The sequence below is a fragment of the Lithobates pipiens genome, unplaced genomic scaffold, assembly GCF_037356315.1.
Source record: "Lithobates pipiens isolate NorthernLeopardFrog02 unplaced genomic scaffold, aLitPip1_a1.2 Scaffold_22, whole genome shotgun sequence".
Taxonomy (NCBI): Eukaryota; Metazoa; Chordata; class Amphibia; order Anura; family Ranidae; genus Lithobates; species Lithobates pipiens.
The window spans coordinates 58,857,975-58,878,550 of record NW_027507784.1 but is presented as its reverse complement, the minus strand read 5'-3'; the positions used below and the strand labels follow the sequence as shown (position 1 = coordinate 58,878,550).

The following is a 20,576-nucleotide window of genomic DNA, read 5'->3' as shown; positions in this document are numbered from 1 at the left end:
CGGCGCAAAAAGTGCTCTGGTCTTTGGCCAGCCAAATGCTCCAGGGGTGAAGTGGTAATACAGATATTTGCTCCACTTCCAGACTCTTCTCTGTCCATCTCCACCCCCCCCCCCCCCCCCCCGCTGTTTTCTGGGAGACACGCAGGTCCAGAGCAGTGACCTGCAACCAATGCTGGAAAGAGTCATATAGACAGAAAGAGGCTGCAGGAGACTAGCAGCATCGAGATACAAAACAGGATGAATAACAAAAAAAAATATTTTACCTAAAAAAAAAATGTAAACTGTAAGAGCCGGTTCACACTGGGACGACTTGTCAGGTGACTTAGCCACCTGACAAGTCGTGTCCCATTCTGTACAATGGAACCGTTCTAATAGGAGCGACACAAGTCGCTCCGACTTAGAAAAAGGTTCCTGTACGACTTTGGGGGCAACTTGAGGCGACTTGCATTGACTTCTATATAGAAGTTGTTTTGCAAGTCGCCGCTGCTGTCGTGTGCAGGTCGCCTGAGGCAGTTTCTGCAAGTCGTGCTGTAAGTCGTGCTGCCTCAGTGTGAACCGGCTCTCAGGGATTTGTGGTGTCCCTGATTAGTATAACTTATTAAACCAATAAACTGAAGTAAATATAAAGCCCACCATTTAAAGGTTTATTTTGTATACAAGGGGTGATTGGGAGAAATCCAAAAAGTGGCCTCAATAATCCAAAAATCTCCTTAATGATTTAAACCTGTTATTGTCCTTACTAGACCCCTCCCATCATTAATTCTGCATTGTTGTTTTTCCTGTTTTACTGGTGGCTGTGTTGGGTATTTTGCTGTGTTCTTATTGTGGATTCTGTTTGTTTCAGGGAAATCTTTCTTTAGTGTAATTGGTGCATGGAAGGGATTGTTATGCCTTGTACACACGGTCAGACATTCCGACAACAAAATCAACAAAATCCGTCTGATTTTTTCAGACGGATTTTGGCCCAAACTTGTCTAGCATACACACGGTTGACGTAGAACACGTAAGACGGGACTATAAAGAGGCCAATAGCTTTCCTCTCGTAATTTATTCTGAGCATGCATGGCACTTTGTGCTTCGGAATTGTCTACACACGATCAGAATTTAAACGATCGGATTTTGTTATCCAGGTCTCAAACTTTGTGTGTCGGAAATTCCGACGGAAACAGTTCGATGGAGCCCACACAGGATTGGATTTTATGACAACACAATCCGATCGCACATTTGTCGTTGGAAAGTTCGACCGTGTGTACAGGGCATAAGAGTGACACCATTCTAGGGAGAATGTCATACCGAGCTCTCTGCAAGGGAATATAGGAATGACTAATGAGTGTTGATTAAGTAATATGAATTTTCTATCACCATAATGAAGTCAATGGACACACATTGTTAATTCTTTAAAGTTTAATTCTTTATTTGATGGTTTTATAGTAGTAATACATACAGGGGAATGCAATAAAGCATTGGCAACATTTTCTTGCAGCATGGCCCTTTGGAAGGTTCAAAAAGCCCTGCCTCCAGATTGGTGTATTTAGTAAGAACAATTAAGTACTGTCCGTGCTATTTTTTTTATTTGCACTAACGTCCAAATTTTCAGGACAAGCTTTCCTGGTGTGTCCCCTTCTTCAAGGTCCAAGCAGTACAGAAATAAGTGCTACATCAAGTGCCACCAGCTATAGCCAGAGGTGCTGATGAGTGTGTTCTAATGTCAGAATACAACAGTTCAGCAGGGATTCTCCCATCCACATTGATTGTGTGGACGGGGGAATCAAGTCATTTTTTCTTCTTCAACCCGCTCATATATACAGTGTATGTGTGTGTGTGTGTGTGTATATGTGTGTGTGTATATATATATATATATATATATATAAATATTCACTCCTTGATTATTTCCCACCTTTACTACTGCAACGCTCTCCTTAATGGCCTACCCTTACGCAGGCTCTCCCTCTTCAGTCTATTATGAATTCTGCTGCTAGACTAATACACCTCACTAACCGATCCGTGACTGCCGCCCCTCCCTGCCAATCCCTTCACTGGCTTCCCCTACCCCACCGTATAAAATTCAAAATGCTAACTACAACATACAATGCCATCCACAACATCACCCCCAGCTACATCACCAACCTCATCTGCAGATATCGCCCAAATCATCCCCTTCACTTCTACCAGGACCTCCTTCTCTCTAGCTGCCTTGTTACTTCCTCTTATGCTCGTCTTCAGAACTTCTCCAGAGCCTCTCCCATCCTCTGGAACTCCCTGCCCCAGTCTGTCCGATCAGCCCCTACCCTGTCCACCTTTAGGAGATCCTTGAAAACTCACTTACTCAGGGAAGCCTATCCCACACCCACCTAACAACCCCATCAAATCATTCCCTGTATCTATAATGCCGCGTACACACGTAGCGGACTGTCCGTCGGACTTTCCCAACGGGCTACATGCCCAGACACGACACTTTTTCAGCGGACTAATACGGCGTACTAAGTCCGCCGTACTATCCGCCCTACTTTTGAAATGAACAGACTCGCCCACACACGCGGAGGAAAGTCCGCTCATTTTGAGCGCGTCTCCAGGTAGGCGGGGCCCGCGAAGGAGACGTCGCTGGCCCCGCCACCTGGTATGGACTGGTATGGACTTAAAGGGGAACCCGAACGCCGAATCGGCCTGGGGTTCCCCCCCAGGTCCACAACAGACCCTTGTCCGAGCACGCTACCCGGCCGGCCAGGAAAGGGGGGACGAGCAAGTGCCCCCCTCCTCCTGAGCCGTACCAGGCCGCGTGCCCTCAACATGGGGGGTGCCTTGGGGAAGGGGGGGCCGCGCGGCCCCCCCACCCCAAAGCACCTTGTCCCCATGTTGATGAGGACAAGGGCCTCTTCCCGACAACCCTGGCCGTTGGTTGTCGGGGTCTGCGGGGGGCTTATCGGAATCTGGAAGCCCCCTTTAATAAGGGGGCCCCCGGATACCGGCCCCCCACCCTATGTAAATGAGTATGGGGTACAATGTACCCCTACACATTCACCTGTGAAAAAAAGTACAAAAAAAAAAACACAACACAGGTTAAAAATAGTTTATTGCACAGCTTCAGGGGTCTTCTCGCCGGACTCCTCCGCTATCTTCTGGTAGCTCTTTTACTAGCGGAGGAGCCCGGCTTTCTTCCTCGCTGCCGCCCTCTTCTTCCGACTTCGGGGGTCTTGTCCCCCTCTTCGGTTCTTCTGCCGGGCCACCGCGCCTTCTTATAGCTCTTTTACAGCCGGTCTTCTGTCGCCGCCGCCTTCCGTTCTTCTCCTTGTTCTCCTGGAGATGTTGACTCGACGCTCTCTCCGGCCGCAATGCTAGGGACACGCTGCGCGGCGACTTATATAGGGACAAGGGGCGGGGTCATCGGTTGATGTCACATGGGTTGATGTCACATGGGTTGATGTCACATGGTGACCCCACCCCCTTACGGTGTCACAGTCCCGGAGGATGCTGGGACTGTCGCCATGTGACATCAACCCACGTGACATCAACCCATATGACATCAACCCATGACCCCGCCCATTGTCTAAACTGCTGGCAACAAAAGTGAGTACATATATATATAGCACTGGCTCCTGATAACATGCAGGCGCTATGTTTTTTATTTCTAAAGTTAATTTGCCTGAAACCACAGTTGGGTTTCAGGACTATTCTCTAAATTTCTAGTTTCAGTACCAGGCCAGCTGGGTTGAACTGGGTTCTCCTTGGCCGCAGGTGTCACTGTCACCACCGGCAAGACTAGTTTAGCTGCGTGTATTGAATGCCACTGTTCTCTCGGAAACCAGCCCAGTGGGAGTGTTCTCCTGCTGTGCATTCTGGGGGGTGGTATTTAAGTTACCGACACCACGGGGTTCGGAGTTCCATCTTGGATTTTCTGTCTGTTCGGTTCTGGTGGTCCTCCTCACCCAGCCCATGGCCCTCCTGGCCTGGGGTGCGGAACCATGCATTCTGAGTCTCGGGGCCGGCTGGCCCGAGGTAACACAACTGCAGGGACAGGCCCGAGTGGATTTCGAGGCCTATTGATCCAAGAGTGGTCCGGTGCTGTCTCTTCTGAAGGGACAGGCCCAGCAACTGAAGAACCCCAGGGGAGGACTCCTTCAGGAGAAGGACGTGCGCAAGGCTGGCTTCTCTAAAGGAGCCTGCAGGCTTAGTTGAAGGACACAACCTGGATCTACCCTCATGCGGTATCGCCGGATCGGCTGCAAGAACCTGGTACCGTATGTTAGCGCTTTAAATTCATCTACGTCCCTCAGTAACGCTCAAGTGTACATCACAAGTCTGTGGCAGAGACTTTGTCAAGCACCCTACCGGCTGCTAGGCCTAGTGAGAGGAGGACTATCCGGGGTTGTAAAATCCAGCTGTGAAACGGTCTTTATTCTCTGGATTTACTATAAGGTCTTCCTTTAATTTTTGCAGTGCAGTCTAAGTCTAATTTTTGCAGTGTAAAGTACCTGAGCTTACTCCTAACCCTCTACCCTCTATTTGAAAGACTCTGTTTCTGTTACAAATAAATAACCCAAAAGAAGATTCAGTGTCAGTTTCCACATTCTTTGGGCCATCTACCACGGGAACCCCTAGATGGAGAAGCAAACAAGGAGGTAACGGGAAGCCCAATAAAAACAGCAGCTCCTTCGGGGGGTCAGTGCTATATATATATATATATATATATATTTATTGTTTTTTTTTTTTGTCTGCCTCTTGCACTTAGGAGTCTGTCTTCCCGCAGACAGGAATTCCAGCACCAGCTTTTCCCTGTGGTCAGTAAACTATGTGTTGTATAACCGCTTTCTAATGAGGCAGAGACAGGGAGACTTGTGAAATGCCATATGGAATAAAGATCATAGGAGCACTGAAAATGGCAAATACATTACATTAAAGCCAATCATTCACCACCTATATGATATAAATAATGGAGCCTGTTAACGAAGGCTTTACTAGTACTTATCTCCATTTACTGTGTGGCAGAGCTGTGTAAATTTCAGAAATGAATGGACACAAACACAAACCATTTGGCAGATAAAAGAGCCCCTTGTATGTATTTCATCCATGTATTTTGCAGCTTATCCATATTGGGTAATCTCTGAGTTTAAAAGAAGAGTACTTCCAATAGTTGCATAAGATCGCCATAACCGGCTTCTCTTGGAAATATTGGATGTGTCTGCATGTGGCATCCATTCAGTATATGTCTTTCCATCATTTGTGTGAATTGTCGCCGTCCTGTCTGCATTGTAACCTTTGGCCTTTCCTAAGGAGAGGGAGCGGTATTGCTGGGAGAAGGGGAGCGGGTCCCCTCTGGTGGTGGGAGGGTGACAGTGCAGTAGACCCACCCAGGGACTCAGATCCCTCGCAGGAGCAGCCCACAGCACCGACAAGAGGCAGAGCCCAGACGGCAATGCAAGTAGCTGCAAATAAAGATGGGGCCTCGCTCACCGCCCAACCCTCCCACGCTGCCTGGCCCCCAACAAGTCATGGACTGGCACCGGTCTGCGGAACGGGGGTTGGGGACCTCTTGCTCGGACACTTTTGCTGGACAGCTTGGTTTGTTAATGGAAGTTGAAAAATAACAGATTTACTGACTGGCTCACCAAATGTAAATAAAGGAAAAAAGCCACAAAAAAATAATAATAATAATGCATCTATTACGTCTAAGAATTTGTAAGCTGCAATTTACTTAATTTCTCTTTTTAGGTTTAATATCGCTTTAAAGTAGTTGTAAGCCTCAGACATGAAAAATGAATGAAACATATCCTTCTATATAGAGTGTGCTTGTCTCATTTAAGAGCACTTAACACCCATTCATATCGGCGCGATTCGACATGCGATTTGACAGGTCAATTCGCATGTCAAATAGCAGCCTATTGCCAGCAATGGGAATGTCCCAATTAGTGCGACGCCGACTTTGCAGTGCGCCACACCGATTTCCAAAAATACTTCCTGCACTAATTTTGGCTGCTTCGGGGGTGACTTCAATAGACATCTGTGCAATGTGCAAGAACCCGCACAGATTTCTTTCAAGTCACCCCTGAAGTCGAACTGAAATGCAGCTTTGAAATCGTTGTGAGGTCAGATGAAGTTGCAACAATTTCAAAGCCGTGTTCAGTGTGAACGAAGGCTAAGTGTGTTATTTCTGTCTGCTGCTTCATTCCTCTCCTGTCTGCATGAGTTCCTGACACCAGGAGGAAAAAGGTGACAGGGAGGGACCTCCAGCTGATTGGCAGTCTCAGGTCTGTTCCTGTGTGCTGTGTGTATCGGGTGTGTCCCTACCCTCCAATCAGCTCTCAGAGCTATACTCACTGAGCTCTGCAGTGTGTGACATGTTCTCTCTACCCCCTTTTTTCTGACAGCTCAGACAAGCTTTAACCACTTAAGCCCCGGACCATTTTCCAGCAAAAGGACTAAGCCCCTTTTTGAGATTAGGCACTGCGTCGCTTTAACTGACAATTGCGCGGTCGTGCGACGTGGCTCTGAAACAAAATTGACGTCCTTTTTTTCCCACAAATAGAGCTTTCTTTTGGTGGTATTTGATCACCTCTGCGTTTTTTATTTTTTGCGCTATAAACAAAAAAAGAGCGACAATTTTTGAAAAAAATGCATTATTTTTTACATTTTGCTATAATAAATATCCCCCAAAAATTATATAAAAAAACTTTTTTTTCCTCAGTTTAGGCCAATACGTATTCTTCTACACATTTTTTTTTCAAAAAATTGCAATTGGCGTTTATTGATTTGGTTTGCGCAAATGTTGTAGCGTCTACAACATAGGGGATAGTTTTATGGCATTTTTTTTTACTAGTAATCAGCGGCGATCAGCGATTTTTATTGTGACTGCCACATTATGGTGGACACATCGGACAATTTTGACACATTTTTGGGACCATTGGCATTAATACAGCAATCAGTGCAATTAAAAATGCACTGATTACTGTAAAAATGTCACTGGCAGTGAAGGGGTTAACCACTAGGGGGCAGGGAGGGGTTAAGTGTGTGTGTGTGTATGTGTGTTTTTATTTTTTTTAACTGTAGGGGGGCGTGGCTTGGTGTCTGACATCACTGATCGTCTTTCCCTATAACAGGGAACAGACGATCAGTGACAGGCTCAGTAGGAAGCACGAGGAGAGGTTTGTTTACACTTACCTCTCCTCATTCTTCAGCTCTGTGACCCGATCATGGGACACCAGCGGCAATCAGGTCCGCGGATCCCGTGGTCACATAGCTCAGGACCGGGTCGCGAGTGCGCCGCTGGTGGTGCGCTCGCGACCCACGGCTGGGCACTTAAAAGGCAACGTACCTGTACGTGCTTGTGCCCAGCCATGCCATTCTGCCGACGTACATCGGCTTGAGGCGGTTAAAGCGGATTTTCACCCACATTTTTCACTCCTCACCATACAGCACTAATGTGCATCCTTAAAATTAATTGCCAATGCATTTTTTTTTTCCTGTTCACTTACCTGATTTAAGCCTATATCTAATTTCACTTCCTCCTCTAGGGGTCGGGGCCGCACACATCATTTCTGGTTTTGCATTGGCTCCTGGGAGATCTTGGTCAGCTTGGCATGACATCTCTGGAAATTTTTGGCCAGCTTGGCATGGCACGGCTCCAGTAACATTTAACATTGGCGTCTATGGAAAATGTGCCATGCCAAGCTGACCAAAATTGCACCGCACTGCACATGCGTGAGATCGGCAGGTGCATGCTGGGTAGCCATTTGGTGCCATTCCACAAGCATGTGCAATTTTGAAGTGTGACATGTTGGGTATCTATTTACTCAGCGTAACTTCATCTTTCACTTTATGCAAATAAATTGGGCTAAAATAACAGTTTTTTTTTTTTTTAAGCACAAAACAGTTTTTTCCAAAAAAAACATGTTTGAAAAATTGCTACACAAATACTGTGTGAGATAAAAAGCTGCAACAACCGCCATTGTATTCTCTTGGGTCTTTGCTAAAAAAAAACATATATGGTACATATATATAATGTTTGGGGGTTTTATGTAATTTTCTAGCAAAAAAATTATGGTTTTTACATGTAGGAGAGAAATGTCAGAATTGGCCTGGGTGGCAAGGGGTTAAATAATATATAAAACAATATTTTACACTGAGGTCATGCATATCAATAGGTAGGTGTCCCCGAACTCTGCTTGTCAGAGCTGGTCTAGGAGCTGATTATCGGAAACATGGTGTAAAATGCCAATCCCGGCCGTTACACTACAGCCGTTCAGCCCTCTGTTTTCTGGCAGCTTATAGTTAATTCCTTCAGCATGATTCATTATAGGCCGGTGTCACATTATGGTGGCCGGCTCACACAGAAGGTACATAGAGCAGCCTTCTGCCTTATCACTCCCTGTAGTGTGATGTCACCATGAAGTGCGTGTAAAGTGACACATTCTATCACACCTGCTCCATGGGAAACTCCTACAGCTACAATGTCCTGATATCTCTACATCTCCACCGATGGGAGGATCACCCAATACTAATCCTCTCTGCTGTTTAAATAACACCTGCCAGTACAGGGTTCAGGTCTCATAGAGTGTACAGTATATATTATAGTACATACCTGTAGTCATTGTCAGTATATATTATAGTACATGCCCATAGTCATAGTTTGCTGATCTGACAGTAAATTCTGATTTGGTTGGTACTGATTACTGGCTTTTGCATTGTCATTGTCGCTGTTTGCATTGCCTTGCTGGATAAGGCTCAATCTTTTGGAGAGATTTGCAGTCATGTAGTGATTCCCAGTGCAAGACTGATTTAACCACTTCACCTCCAGGAGATTTACCCCCCTTCCCGACCAGGCTATTTTTGGCAACACGGCACTCTATGTTAACTTTTATTTTAACTGACAATTGCATACCGCCCAACATTTTGAGATGGGAATGAGGGACACCTACTAGCAAATGTATGTAGGCATAGGACACGCCCCCCTCCACACCCCTTTAACCTCCCTGGCGGTATGATTATTTCAGATTTTTGATGCTTAAAGCGGTACAATTATTTTGCATGGAAATTTGGCGTTTTATATTGTAGTCCTGTAATTCTTAGGAATAACTCACTTAAATCTGTCCAAACAAGAGTCTAGTAGACAGCCCGGGTATGATAAAATTTTAAACAAAATCATACATTAAAATATAATAAATAACTATAAATAATTATACCAAATAATAATATAATAATAATAAAAAATATTCAATAATGTAATCAAATAAAAAAAAAAAACGAAATTTGCTCAGTTGCAGAATTGTCACTGTCATTACTTTTCAGTATTTGATGACGGATCTCCCCACAAATCGCTATCGCTCAATTCTGCGAGTGATTACAATTTATTATCGCTGTTTTCTAGCTGGTCTAAAACCACTTTTGATGTAAAGGGACAGTTTTGGTTGCTATGGACAATCTCCAGTTTCCAGGCAGAAAGAACAGTTTTTATATTATAAAACTGCATGCAGGACACTGGACAGACCACTAGGGACAAAGGGGGTGTGAAATTATTTCACACAGTAATGTAATCTGTAAGATTACAGTGTACTGTATATGTATGGTGTGTTTTATTTTTTGAATTTGGCGCTGTTCTCCGTCCCCTGTGCGTCGCAATGCTCGCAGGGAACGGATCTTGGCGCTGTGATGAATCGAGCGTAGGACGAGCCGCTCGCACAGCGGGGGGACATCGCTGGATCCAGGGGACAAGGTAAGTAACCTCATCCTGGATCCTGCGTCTGGCTCGGGGTTACCGTTTTTGGTTCTGAAATTCCACCTCGAGCCAGACTGGGGGTTAAAGGAGAATTAACCCAAAAAAAAGTTAATTAAATCCACAAGTGATTTTTTTTACCACCACTATTCCTTTATATTGGCTTTTAAAATGTACAAATGCAGCAATTTGGAAATTGGATGAAAGGTTTAGCTCCGGGAAACACTTTTTGAAAGATAAAAAGTGCATTTTATATACAACTATATAGATCAGACCAAAATACATATCCCCAAAAAATATATAAAATTACAAATGTATTTATCAGTTTAGGCCAATATATATTCTTCTACATATTTTTGGAAAAAAAATTGCAATACCTGTATTTTGATTGGTTTGCACAAAGGTTATCGTGTCTACAAACTATGGGATAGATTTAGGGACTTATTTTTTATTGTTTTTGCTGGTTGTGGCAGCGATTTTTAGCGGGACTGCAACATTGCGGCGGACAAATCTGACCCCCAAATGACACTTGGGGACCAGTGACATTATTACATTGATCAGTGCTATAAAAATGCACTGATCAATGTAAAAATGACATTGGCAGGAAAGGGTGATTAACACTAGGGGCAATCAAGGAGTTAAGTGTGTTCCATGGGTGTGTTCTAACTGTAGGGGGGCTGAGCTGCCAGGAACATGATAGAGATCACTGGGTAGAACAGTAGATCTGTCATGTCATTATGTAAAACAGGGAATCGCCTTGTTTACATAGGCAGTTCTCTGTTCTGCCTCTCCTCACCACGATCGGGTCGCTGGCAGACAGCGAGTCCGTGGGACTTGCGGGCACTCTCCTCTGGCGCGAGGCGGCGCGCATGCGCCCGCTATCCTCCTTGCATGGACTGATGTACAGGTACATCAGTTCGTGCAGGAGAGCCGGCTTGCCGCAATATATCTGGTTAAGCAGTTACAGCAACTTTTTTTTTTTTTTTTTGGGGGGGGATAAATAAATAAAAGCTGATCATTGTAAGCACCCCCTGTCAGTGGTAAATGATTTGCCTCAACCCTCTGTTTCACTGCTACATCTGCAGGACAGCTTGGTCTGTGTTAGAAACACAATAGACTAACCCCCCCCGGTCACATTTACTGTGGCTTTGAAGTCGTGCGACTTCATCTGAAATTGCATGATTTCAAAGCCACGTTAGTGTGACTTTGGGTGCGGCTTGGAAGACATATGTGCGACTTCATGCCCAGATGTCTGTCCAAGTTGCTCCCAAAATCACCAAATATAGTGCACTCAGAAGATGAAAGCAAGCCTAAATTAAGAATATTCAAGGCAGCCATCACATCCAAGAATTGGAAAGCTGCATTATATGAAATGCTTCAATCGTTGGTGTGCGGGCCGAGCCCCACTACAAGGAGGGACTTCAAGGGAGCCGATTTACCCTGAGATGGGTTTTAACCCTTTCTCGATCAGGGGTTATTAAAACCTTGATGCCCACCCCAAATTTAGCTGCTTTACTATGCTATCACTTGCATATTTATTTATTTTTTTTAGTCTGGATCTCCTCATACCCTTTCTCAGGGGTTTTAAAAGTTTTGTCTGGAGTTCTACTTTATTGTAAAAGGTTGCCCCCTGTCTATATTTGCACTAGACACTAAAAAGATACACAGAGATTAGAGAGGTCTCAGCAGATCCGTTCTCGATGGATTAGAAGTTCTGCGTGACTGGCGTTCTTTTGGAAATCGCCCAATATCACATTGTCAGCCTGCCAGAGTACACACAGTATACAGAATGGGAGAGCTGATAGCCTGGATATTATTGGAGTTATCTACTCCTATCGGAGCCCTGCCTATTGTATTTCTTCCTTATTGGGGATTTCTGTTTTTATAAATGATACCGGGTCAGAAAACGAAATCTACATTCCAGATAACTTCTCTTATATTATCTATCAGGATATGAAGCTGGTAATCATGCATTTTTTTTTTTTCTGTAGTCATATAGCCTGACTTATGCCGCGTACACACGATCAAACAATCGGGTGGAAAAGTCCGGCAAACTGAAGTCCGCCGGACAATCCCCCCGTGTGTAGCCTCCGGCATACATTTTTGACCCGAAAGTACGGCAGACTTAGAAAGTAGTTTTGCACTCCAATCTTTTGAAATGAACGGACTTTTCCTGCCCGGAGAAAAGTCCTCTCATTTCGAGCGGGTCTCCAGGTAGGCGGGGCCCGCGAAGGAGACGTCGCTGGCCCCGCCACCTGGTATGGACTTAAAGGGGAACCCCAACGGCGAAAAAAATCGGTGTGGGGGTCCCTCCAGGTCCACATCAGACCCTTGTCCGAGCACGCTACCCGGCCGGCCAGGAAAGGGGGGGACGAGTGAGAGCCCCCCCCCGAGCCGTACCAGGCCGCGTGCCCTCAACATGGGGGGTTGCCTTGGGGAAGGGGGGGGCCGCGCGGCCACCCCACCCCAAAGCACCTTGTCCCCATGTTGATGAGGACAAGGGCCTCTTCCCGACAACCCTGGCCGTTGGTTGTCGCGGTCTGCGGGTGAGAGGCTTATCGGAATCCGGAGCCCCCTTTAATAAGGGGGCCCCTGGATACCGGCCCCCCACCCTATGTGAATGAGTATGGGGTACAATGTAACCCTACCCATTCACCTGTAAAATAAAGTCCAAAAAAACACAACACACAAGATAAAATAGTTTATTGCACAGCTCCAGGGGTCTTTCGTCTTCGGGGGTCTTCTCGCCGGACTCCTCCGCTATCTTCTTGTAGCTCTTTTACTAGCAGAGGAGCCCGGCTTTCTTCCTCACCGCGGCCTCTTCTTCCGACTTCGGGGGTCTTGTCCCCCTCTTCGGTTCTTCTGCCGGGCCAGTCTTCTGTCGCTGTCGCCGCCGCCTTCTGTTCTTCTCTTCTTCTTTTTCTTCAGATGTTGCCTCGTCGAGTCCTCCGCTCACAATGACGGGGAGCGGGCACGCGGCGACTTATATAGGGACATCACCGGATGATGTCCCCGCCTATTATGATGTCACAGTCCCAGCATCCTCTGGGACTGTGACACCATAATGGGCGGGGACATCATCCGGCGATGTCCCTATATAAGTCGCCGCGCACCCGGTCAGAGCCATTGTGAGCGGAGGATCCGACGAGGCAACATCTGAAGAAAAAGAAGAAGAGAAGAACAGAAGGTGACAGCGGCAACAGAAGACCGGGCCACCGTCTGTAAAAGAGCTATAAGAAGGCGCGGTGGCCCGGCAGAAGAACCGAAGAGGGGGACAAGACCCCAGAAGTCGGAAGAAGAGGCCGCGGTGAGGAAGAAAGCCGGGCTCCTCCGCTAGTAAAAGAGCTAGAAGAACATAGCTTGTCCCCCCCCTTTCCTGGCCGGCCGGGTAGCGTGCTCGGACAAGGGTCTGATGTGGACCTGGGGGGACCCCCACGCCGATTTTTTTCGGCGTTGGGGTTCCCCTTTAAGTCCATACCAGGTGGCGGGGCCAGCGACGTCTCCTTCGCGGGCCCCGCCTACCTGGAGACTCGTTCGAAATGAGTGGACTTTCCTCCACGTGCGTGGGCGAGTCCGTTCATTTCAAAAGTAGGGCGGATAGTATGGCGGACTTAGTACGCCGTATTAGTCCACTGAAAAAGTGCCGTGTGTGGGCAAGTAGCCCGTTCGGAAAGTCCGACGGACAGTCTGGCGGGAAGTCCGCTAGACTAAGTCCGTCGGATAGTCGGCTACTTGTGTACGCGGCATTAGTGTGCAACACTCCAATGGAGTACATCAGGAGTCTCAAACTGGCGGCCCTCCAGCTGTTGTGAAACTACAAGTCCCATGATGCATTGCAAGGCTGACAGTTACAAGCATTACTCCCACAGGCAGAGGCATGATGGGACTTGTAGTTTCGCAACAGCTGGAGGTCCATCAGCTTGAGACCCCCAAAGTACATAGACCACCCCGTCCATCCACCAAATTAGGGTAAAGTGGGTGGTTGGGGGGGGGGGGGGATTGCAGTAAAACTGAGGCTCGGACCCTCAATAACTGTTTGGTGGCAGCTCAAAATTTAGGGATTTGCCGCACTCTCGGAGGAGTAAAGGATGGTCACTCAGTTTAGTGAATGAAATATAGTAATGGTCACTATGAGTGACAATTCTTTATCCTCTTGCTTACTTTCAGTGCTGTCACACTTTGAATGACAATTGCGCGGTCATACAACACTGTACTCAAATGACATTTTTATCATACAAATGGAGCTTTCTTTTGGTGGTATTTAATCACCACTTGGGTTTTTATTTTTTGCTAAACAAACGAAAAAAGATATAATTTTTTTTTTTTTTTTAAACTCGTTTCATAGTTTGTTATATTATATATAAAATTTAGCAAATGGGTAATTTTTCTCCTTCATTGATATTCACTCATGAGGCTGCACTGATGGGCACTGATAAGACGGCACTGATGGGTGGCACTGATAGATGTCACTGATTGGTACTGATAGGTGGCACTGATGGGCACTGGTAGGTGGCATTGATGGGTAGCACTGGTGATGAGGCACTTTGGTGGTGACTTTAATAGGTGACACTGTTGACACTGTGGGCACTGATGGGTGGTACTGTGGGCACTGGTAGGTGGTGCTGGTGGGCACTGGTTGGTAGCACAGAAGCCTCTGCACAGGCTCTCCACGATCGGGAATGATGTCCCTCTCACAGCCGCCGGTGAACAGAGATTACCGGCTCTGTTTACATCACATGATTGGCTGTCATTGGCTGACAGCTGATCCCGTGGTAAGGGGTCGGGATCGACTCCTTACTCCGATCTGTGATCAGCCGAGTCTCATAGACTCATTGACCACAGAGGGTGCGCAGGCCACTCAAGCAAGGGAGGATGTCTATGGACGCCCTGCTGGCAAATGAGGTCCTTGCTGCAGCCGTCATTCGGCTATAGCGCGGATGGGTGGTGGTTAAGTAATTATTCTCACTGACTGCTTGGTTTCCACCCTCAGTGCAACCTTTTAGTTCACCTAGAACCTGGGGCCACATGCAAACACTAATGTGTGTGTTCCCTATTGCCCTGTTAGTAGTGATTTCTATCAGTCTCATGTAATGTGTCTCCAGGCTAGGACTGTCTCCTTACCATGTCTTCAGTCTCCAGCAACTGCTATGGCATGTTCACAGTCTCTGACAGTTTCCTGCAGCGTGGCCGCAATCTCTGAGCATCTCTTGTATTATGTGCACAGTCTCTGACCATCTCTTGTAATACGTCCGCAGTCACTGACCATCTCTTGTATTATGTGTAGCAAGATCCCAGGCCTCCTTTAGTCTAATGAGAATCTTTGGAGCCAAGTACTGCTGACATCCTTCTGTACAGAGTGGGTTGTGAGGCATAGTGAGTTAGATTAATGGGCGCCAGACACTTCTTAAATGCAAAGAGGTTTTATTTCTTTTAAACAGAGAAAGACAGTGGTGGCTGTGTTCAGGTAAATATCTCCTAAACCGTATAGGTTTAGGAGATATTTCTTGGACCTACAGGTAAGCCTTAATCTAGGCTTACCTGTAGGTCAAAGTGGTTTGTTAGGGTTTACAACCACTTTAGGAAAAATACGGCCCTCCGAAAAATAGCCCTCCAAGTGTTGGGAAATCTTCCAAATTGGGTCACAGAGAACAACAAAAAAAACACTAGGCCACCAACAAAGAGACAGGCTGGGCCGATCCAAAGTTCTGGATCATGCCAAAGAGAAGGCTTTTTTTTCTATTACATAGCAGATGGTAACAATGGAACAGCCATTTTGTTATCATCAATGTCAAAAGGGAACAAGAAGAGCCTGAAGGCATCTAAAGTTATCCATGAAATTCTTCTAAAAGTGCCTTTGATAGTCATGTTGAATTTCTTGTGTTGCCTGTGGAGTAACTCATCTGTCCAGAGTATGGGATCGTAATTTTACACTCTCTGTTTTCCAGGTGTTCCAACCAACTGATCCATGACGATCTCCCCAACACGAGCATCATCATCTGCTTTGTGGACGAGGTTTGGTCTACACTTCTCCGCTCAGTTTTTAGCGCTTTAAACCGATCGCCTCCCGAACTTATCAAAGAAATCATTCTAGTGGATGACTGTAGCACAAAAGGTAGAGTAAGCCATTTGCTGTGACATGTCACATTGTTTCATTTGCAAAGGTTGTGTGGAAACCTTCCAAGCTTTCCTAAAAGAAAAACCTGCACTGAGCACTAATATACTGTGGCAACATTTACAGTGAAACCTTGGATTGCGAGCGTAATTTGTTCCAGAAACATGCTTGTAATCCAAAGCACTTGTATATCAAAGCAACTTGCCCTATAATAAATAATGGAAACTCAAATGATTCGTTCCACAACCATTTATTCATAGATCCTTCAGTTTATAGTCCATATAAAAAGGATTATAGCAATGTGACCAGGTTGTGTAACCATAAAATGTCCATCCTCAAATGGAAGCCTCCACAAGGGGATTAAAAGCAAAATCCAGCAGGAGCTACAGAGTATAAAAGAAAAGTGTAGCAATATGGTTACATTTAATGAAGCTACAACATTTAACAACTCACATGGTTGATGATTAAGAGGCACATCTAAGTATGCAGGCATCCGGGGTAAAGCTGTCCACATAGACCGTCGTCCGCACTGCCGACTCTCACCACTGTCAGTCTGCGATCGTGACCGGAAACACTACTCTGCAGTAGATCGATCTGAAAGTGTGGCTTGAACCACTTGTGGGTCGCAGAGTAGAAGGGACGACGTCAATGGCGGTGAGAAGGATGGTCTATGTGGACAGCTTTACCCCGGATGCCTGCATACTTAGATGTTCCTCTTTTCATCATCAATCATGTGCGTTGCTAAATGTTGTACCTTCAATAAATGTAACCATATTGCTACACTTAGAGGCGCCTCTCTTCTCTTTTATACTCAGTTGTGACTTGACACTTTTTGTATATCAAGACATCGCTTGTATATCAAGTCAAAATGTATTAAAAAATGTTGCTTGTCTTGCAAAACGCTCTCAAACCAAGTTAATCTCAAACCAAGGTTTTACTGTACATTGATCAGCCCAGTGTACATTGCACGTGAATATTATGAAAGCATTCAACCTAAGCTGTTTAAATCTGAATTCTGGGATAAGTAAATATTGTCTACATACAGAAGGCGTGTGTATTCTTACTGGAACCTTGGAGTGCTTTGTGTGTTTCTTCCAGATCTGTGTGGCAATCCAATGTGAAACTTTACCTCTGTCTAGAGGTTTCCTGTAATAAAGACCAGTCACTGCTGCTCTCTCTGATTATATAGGGGGACTGGTCTTGTCTCCGCCCCCTTCTGTAGTTTTCTACATGCAGTCTGTAGTGTGTGGAGCTGTTGCACCCCCTCCCACAGCTCTACCGTCTGCACAGATTGTGTACAGCACGGTGCTGATGTCTACTTTTACTACACTCGTGTTTTCAATCCCTTATTCACCATTATTTATTGTACTCGATTGTGACCCCCAGGATAACAAAGGTTGGAAAGCTTTGTTTTTGGAAATGAGAACCAGACCTGAATAAAAAAATGAGTGAGGCGTTTCTTCCAAGGTTGAATGCAGCTCAAAAATTTGCAGAACTGGAGCCTTTTCCTACACTGAGAAGCTGGAAGATATTAGGAGTTTCAGGCAGTTAACAAGGCGGGAGCAGCAAAAGGAACTAAATTCTCTAATTCAACATTAAAGAGGAGTTCCGCCCCCCACCCAAAAATTAAAAGTCAGCAGCTACAAATACTGTAGCTGCTGACTTTTACTATTAGGGTACTTACCTGCCCAGGCATCCAATGGTATCCTCACCCCAGCTGATTTTGGAATCGGCTCTCAGGTGCTGTCCCCCCCACAGCCAGCACAGGCTGCATGCGCTTTGTGATTGGGTTGGCTGCGGGGGAAGAAGGGGGGGTACCAAGTGAATTAAATAGCGTTTTCAGGTTCTGGTGCTCAGATATAGTTGAGTTCAGCTTTAAGTAAGATTTATTACATCTGTCTTTGAAAAGACAGGCTCAAGCAAAGTAAATAAAGCTAAGTAGGAAGGTAAATAAAATATTTAAAAGTAAGGATGTTCAGCTGTGCTCCTTTTAACCACTTGCTGACCGCCGCACGCCGATATACGTCAGCACAATGGCAGCAGTGGGCAAATGGGCGTACCTGTACGTCCCCTTTAGTTTGCGGGGCTAGTGGGCACACGCCTGCCACATACAGCATGGCCGTGCCCGAATGTCCCACGGTCTCGATGTCCTGCGGAGTCCCACGATTGTGTCACAGAGTGGCAGAACGGGGAGATGCCTATGTAAACAAGGCATTTCCCTGTTCTGCCTTGTGACATGACAGGGTTTCTACTGCTCTGTCGTCAGGAGCAGTGATCACTGTCATGTCAGTGATAGCCTATCCCTCCCCCACAGTTAGAATCACTCCCTAGGACACACTTAACCCCTTGATCGCCCCCTAGTGTTTAACCCCTTCCCTGCCAGTGTCATTTGCACAGTAATCAGTGCATTTTTAAAGCACTGATCGCTGTAGAAATGACAATGGTCCCAAAATAGTGTCAAAAGTGTCCGCTGTGTCCGGGATAATGTCATAGTCACGATAAAAATTGCAGATCGCCGTCATTACTAATAGAAAAAAAATAATAATAAAAATGCCGTAAATATATCCCCTATTTTGTATAACTTTTGCGCAAACCAATCAATATACGCTTATTGCACTTTTTTTTTACCAAATATATGTAGAAGAACGCATATTGGCCTAACCAGAGGACATTTATATATATATATATATATATATATATATATATATATATATATATATATATATATATATATATAGGGCATAAATATTTATTATAGCATAAAGTAAAAAATATATTGCTTTTTTTTCAAAATTGACGCTCTTTTTTTTGTTTGTAGCGCAAAAAACCCCCCACAGAGGTGATCAAATACCACCAAAAAAAGCTCTATTTGTGGAGAAAAAGGACGTCAATTTTGTTTTGGTGTAACATCGCACAGCCGCACAATTCTCAGTTAAAGCGACGCAGTGCCGAATTGCCTAAAGTGCTCTGGTCAGGAAGGGGGTAAAAGCTTCCAGGGCAGAAGCAGTTAAACGGAATATTTATATTTTCCCATAAGCCCAGTGATGACTGGTACTTTTTAAAGTGTAACTGCATGCCTGCCCCCTCCTGTAAGCTGTATACTCCATAGTTTCCGATCTAGCGAGATATAGCTGACAACGAAGTATGAACCCTCATAGGATTGAATGGAAAGTGTACAGAGCATGCACAGAACCGGTTCAGAAGATGTAGCTCTACAGTTACATAGGTAATATTATTCTGGATTGGAGATAGGTGAATATAGGACTTGCAGGGGTGCCCGAGGGTAAAGTACAGTATAAGTGTGACAGCTGCTACTTTAGGACAATTGACGAATGAGGCTAAATATACATTTACACCCACTTGTATATCTTTTACGATCTGTTTTTTTTATTTTTTTTATTGATTTAGCTTACCTCAAAGAAAATCTAGATGAATACATGAAGCAATATCCCAAGGTGCGGATTCTCCATTTAAAGGAAAGGCATGGATTAATTAGAGCCAGAATTGCTGGAGCAAATATTGCGACAGGTAACGTTCATCTTACTACTGCAAGTCCAAGGCTTCGTTTACTGTTTAAACACATGTAAGGAATTAACCGAGAAAGATTTTGTGCATAACCTCCTAACCATGTTGGTCAGCAAAAAAAATCATATCTGGACTAATCCCCAATCTAAATGTGTTCATCCTTTTTAGCCCATACAATTTGGTTTTATCCATGTACTTTTATCCCTGTGTAATGCTATCCCTGTACTTTTATCCCCGTGTAGCGTTATCCCTGTACTTTTATCCTTATGTAGTGCTATTCTCTGTACTTTTATCCCTGTGTAGCTCTATCCCTGTACTTTTATCCTTGTGTACTGCTATTCTCTGTACTTTTATCCCTGTGTAGCGCTATCCCTGTACTTTTATCCCTGTGTAGTGATATCCCTGTACTTTTATCCCTGTGTAGCGCTATCCCTGTACTTTTATCCCTGTGTAGTGATATCCCTGTACTTTTATCCCTGTGTAGTGATATCCCTGTACTTTTATCCCTGTACTTTTATCCCTGTGTAATGCTATTCCCTGTATTTTTATCCCTGTGTAGCATTATCCCCTGTACTTTTATCACTGTGTAGTGCTATCCCTGTACTTTTATCCCTGTGTAATGCTATTCTCTGTACTTTTATCCCTGTGTAGCGCTATCCCTGTACTTTTATCCTTGTGTAGTGCTATTCTGTACTTTTATCCCTGTGTAGCGCTATCCCTGTACTTTTATCCCTGTGTAGTGATATCCCTGTACTTTTATCCCTGTGTAATGCTATTCTCTGTACTTTTATCCCTGTGTAGTGCTATCCTTGTACTTTTATCCCTGTGTAGTGCTATCCTTGTACTTTTATCCCTGTGTAGTGATATCCCTGTACTTTTATCCCTGTGTAATGCTATTCTCTGTACTTTTATCCCTGTGTAGCGCTATTCCTGTACTTTTATCCTTTTGTAGTGCTATTCTCTGTACTTTTATCCCTGTGTAGCACTATCCCTGTACTTTTATCCCTGTGTAGTGATATCCCTGTACTTTTATCCCTGTGTAGCGCTATCCCTGTACTTTTTTCCCTGTGTAATGCTATTCCCTGTATTTTTATCCCTGTGTAGCATTATCTCTGTACTTTTATCCCTGTGTAGCATTATCCCCTGTACTTTTATCCCTGTGTAGCGCTATCCCTGTACTTTTGTCCCTGTGTAGCACTATCCCTGTACTTTTATCCCTGTGTAGCGCTATCCCTG

The 20,576-nt window shown here is 45.1% G+C and overlaps 1 protein-coding gene across 1 annotated transcript in view; it reads left to right on the top strand.

Moving 5' to 3' along the window:
- The window catches only part of GALNT5 (polypeptide N-acetylgalactosaminyltransferase 5), a 75,879-nt gene that overhangs the window by 23,943 nt on the left and 31,360 nt on the right, over positions 1-20,576 (top strand). The window contains exons 2-3 of the mRNA XM_077447658.1: positions 15,649-15,815; positions 19,224-19,343. Of these exons, the coding sequence (XP_077303784.1) occupies positions 15,649-15,815; positions 19,224-19,343 (287 nt within the window). The remainder of the gene's footprint in view (positions 1-15,648; positions 15,816-19,223; positions 19,344-20,576) is intronic.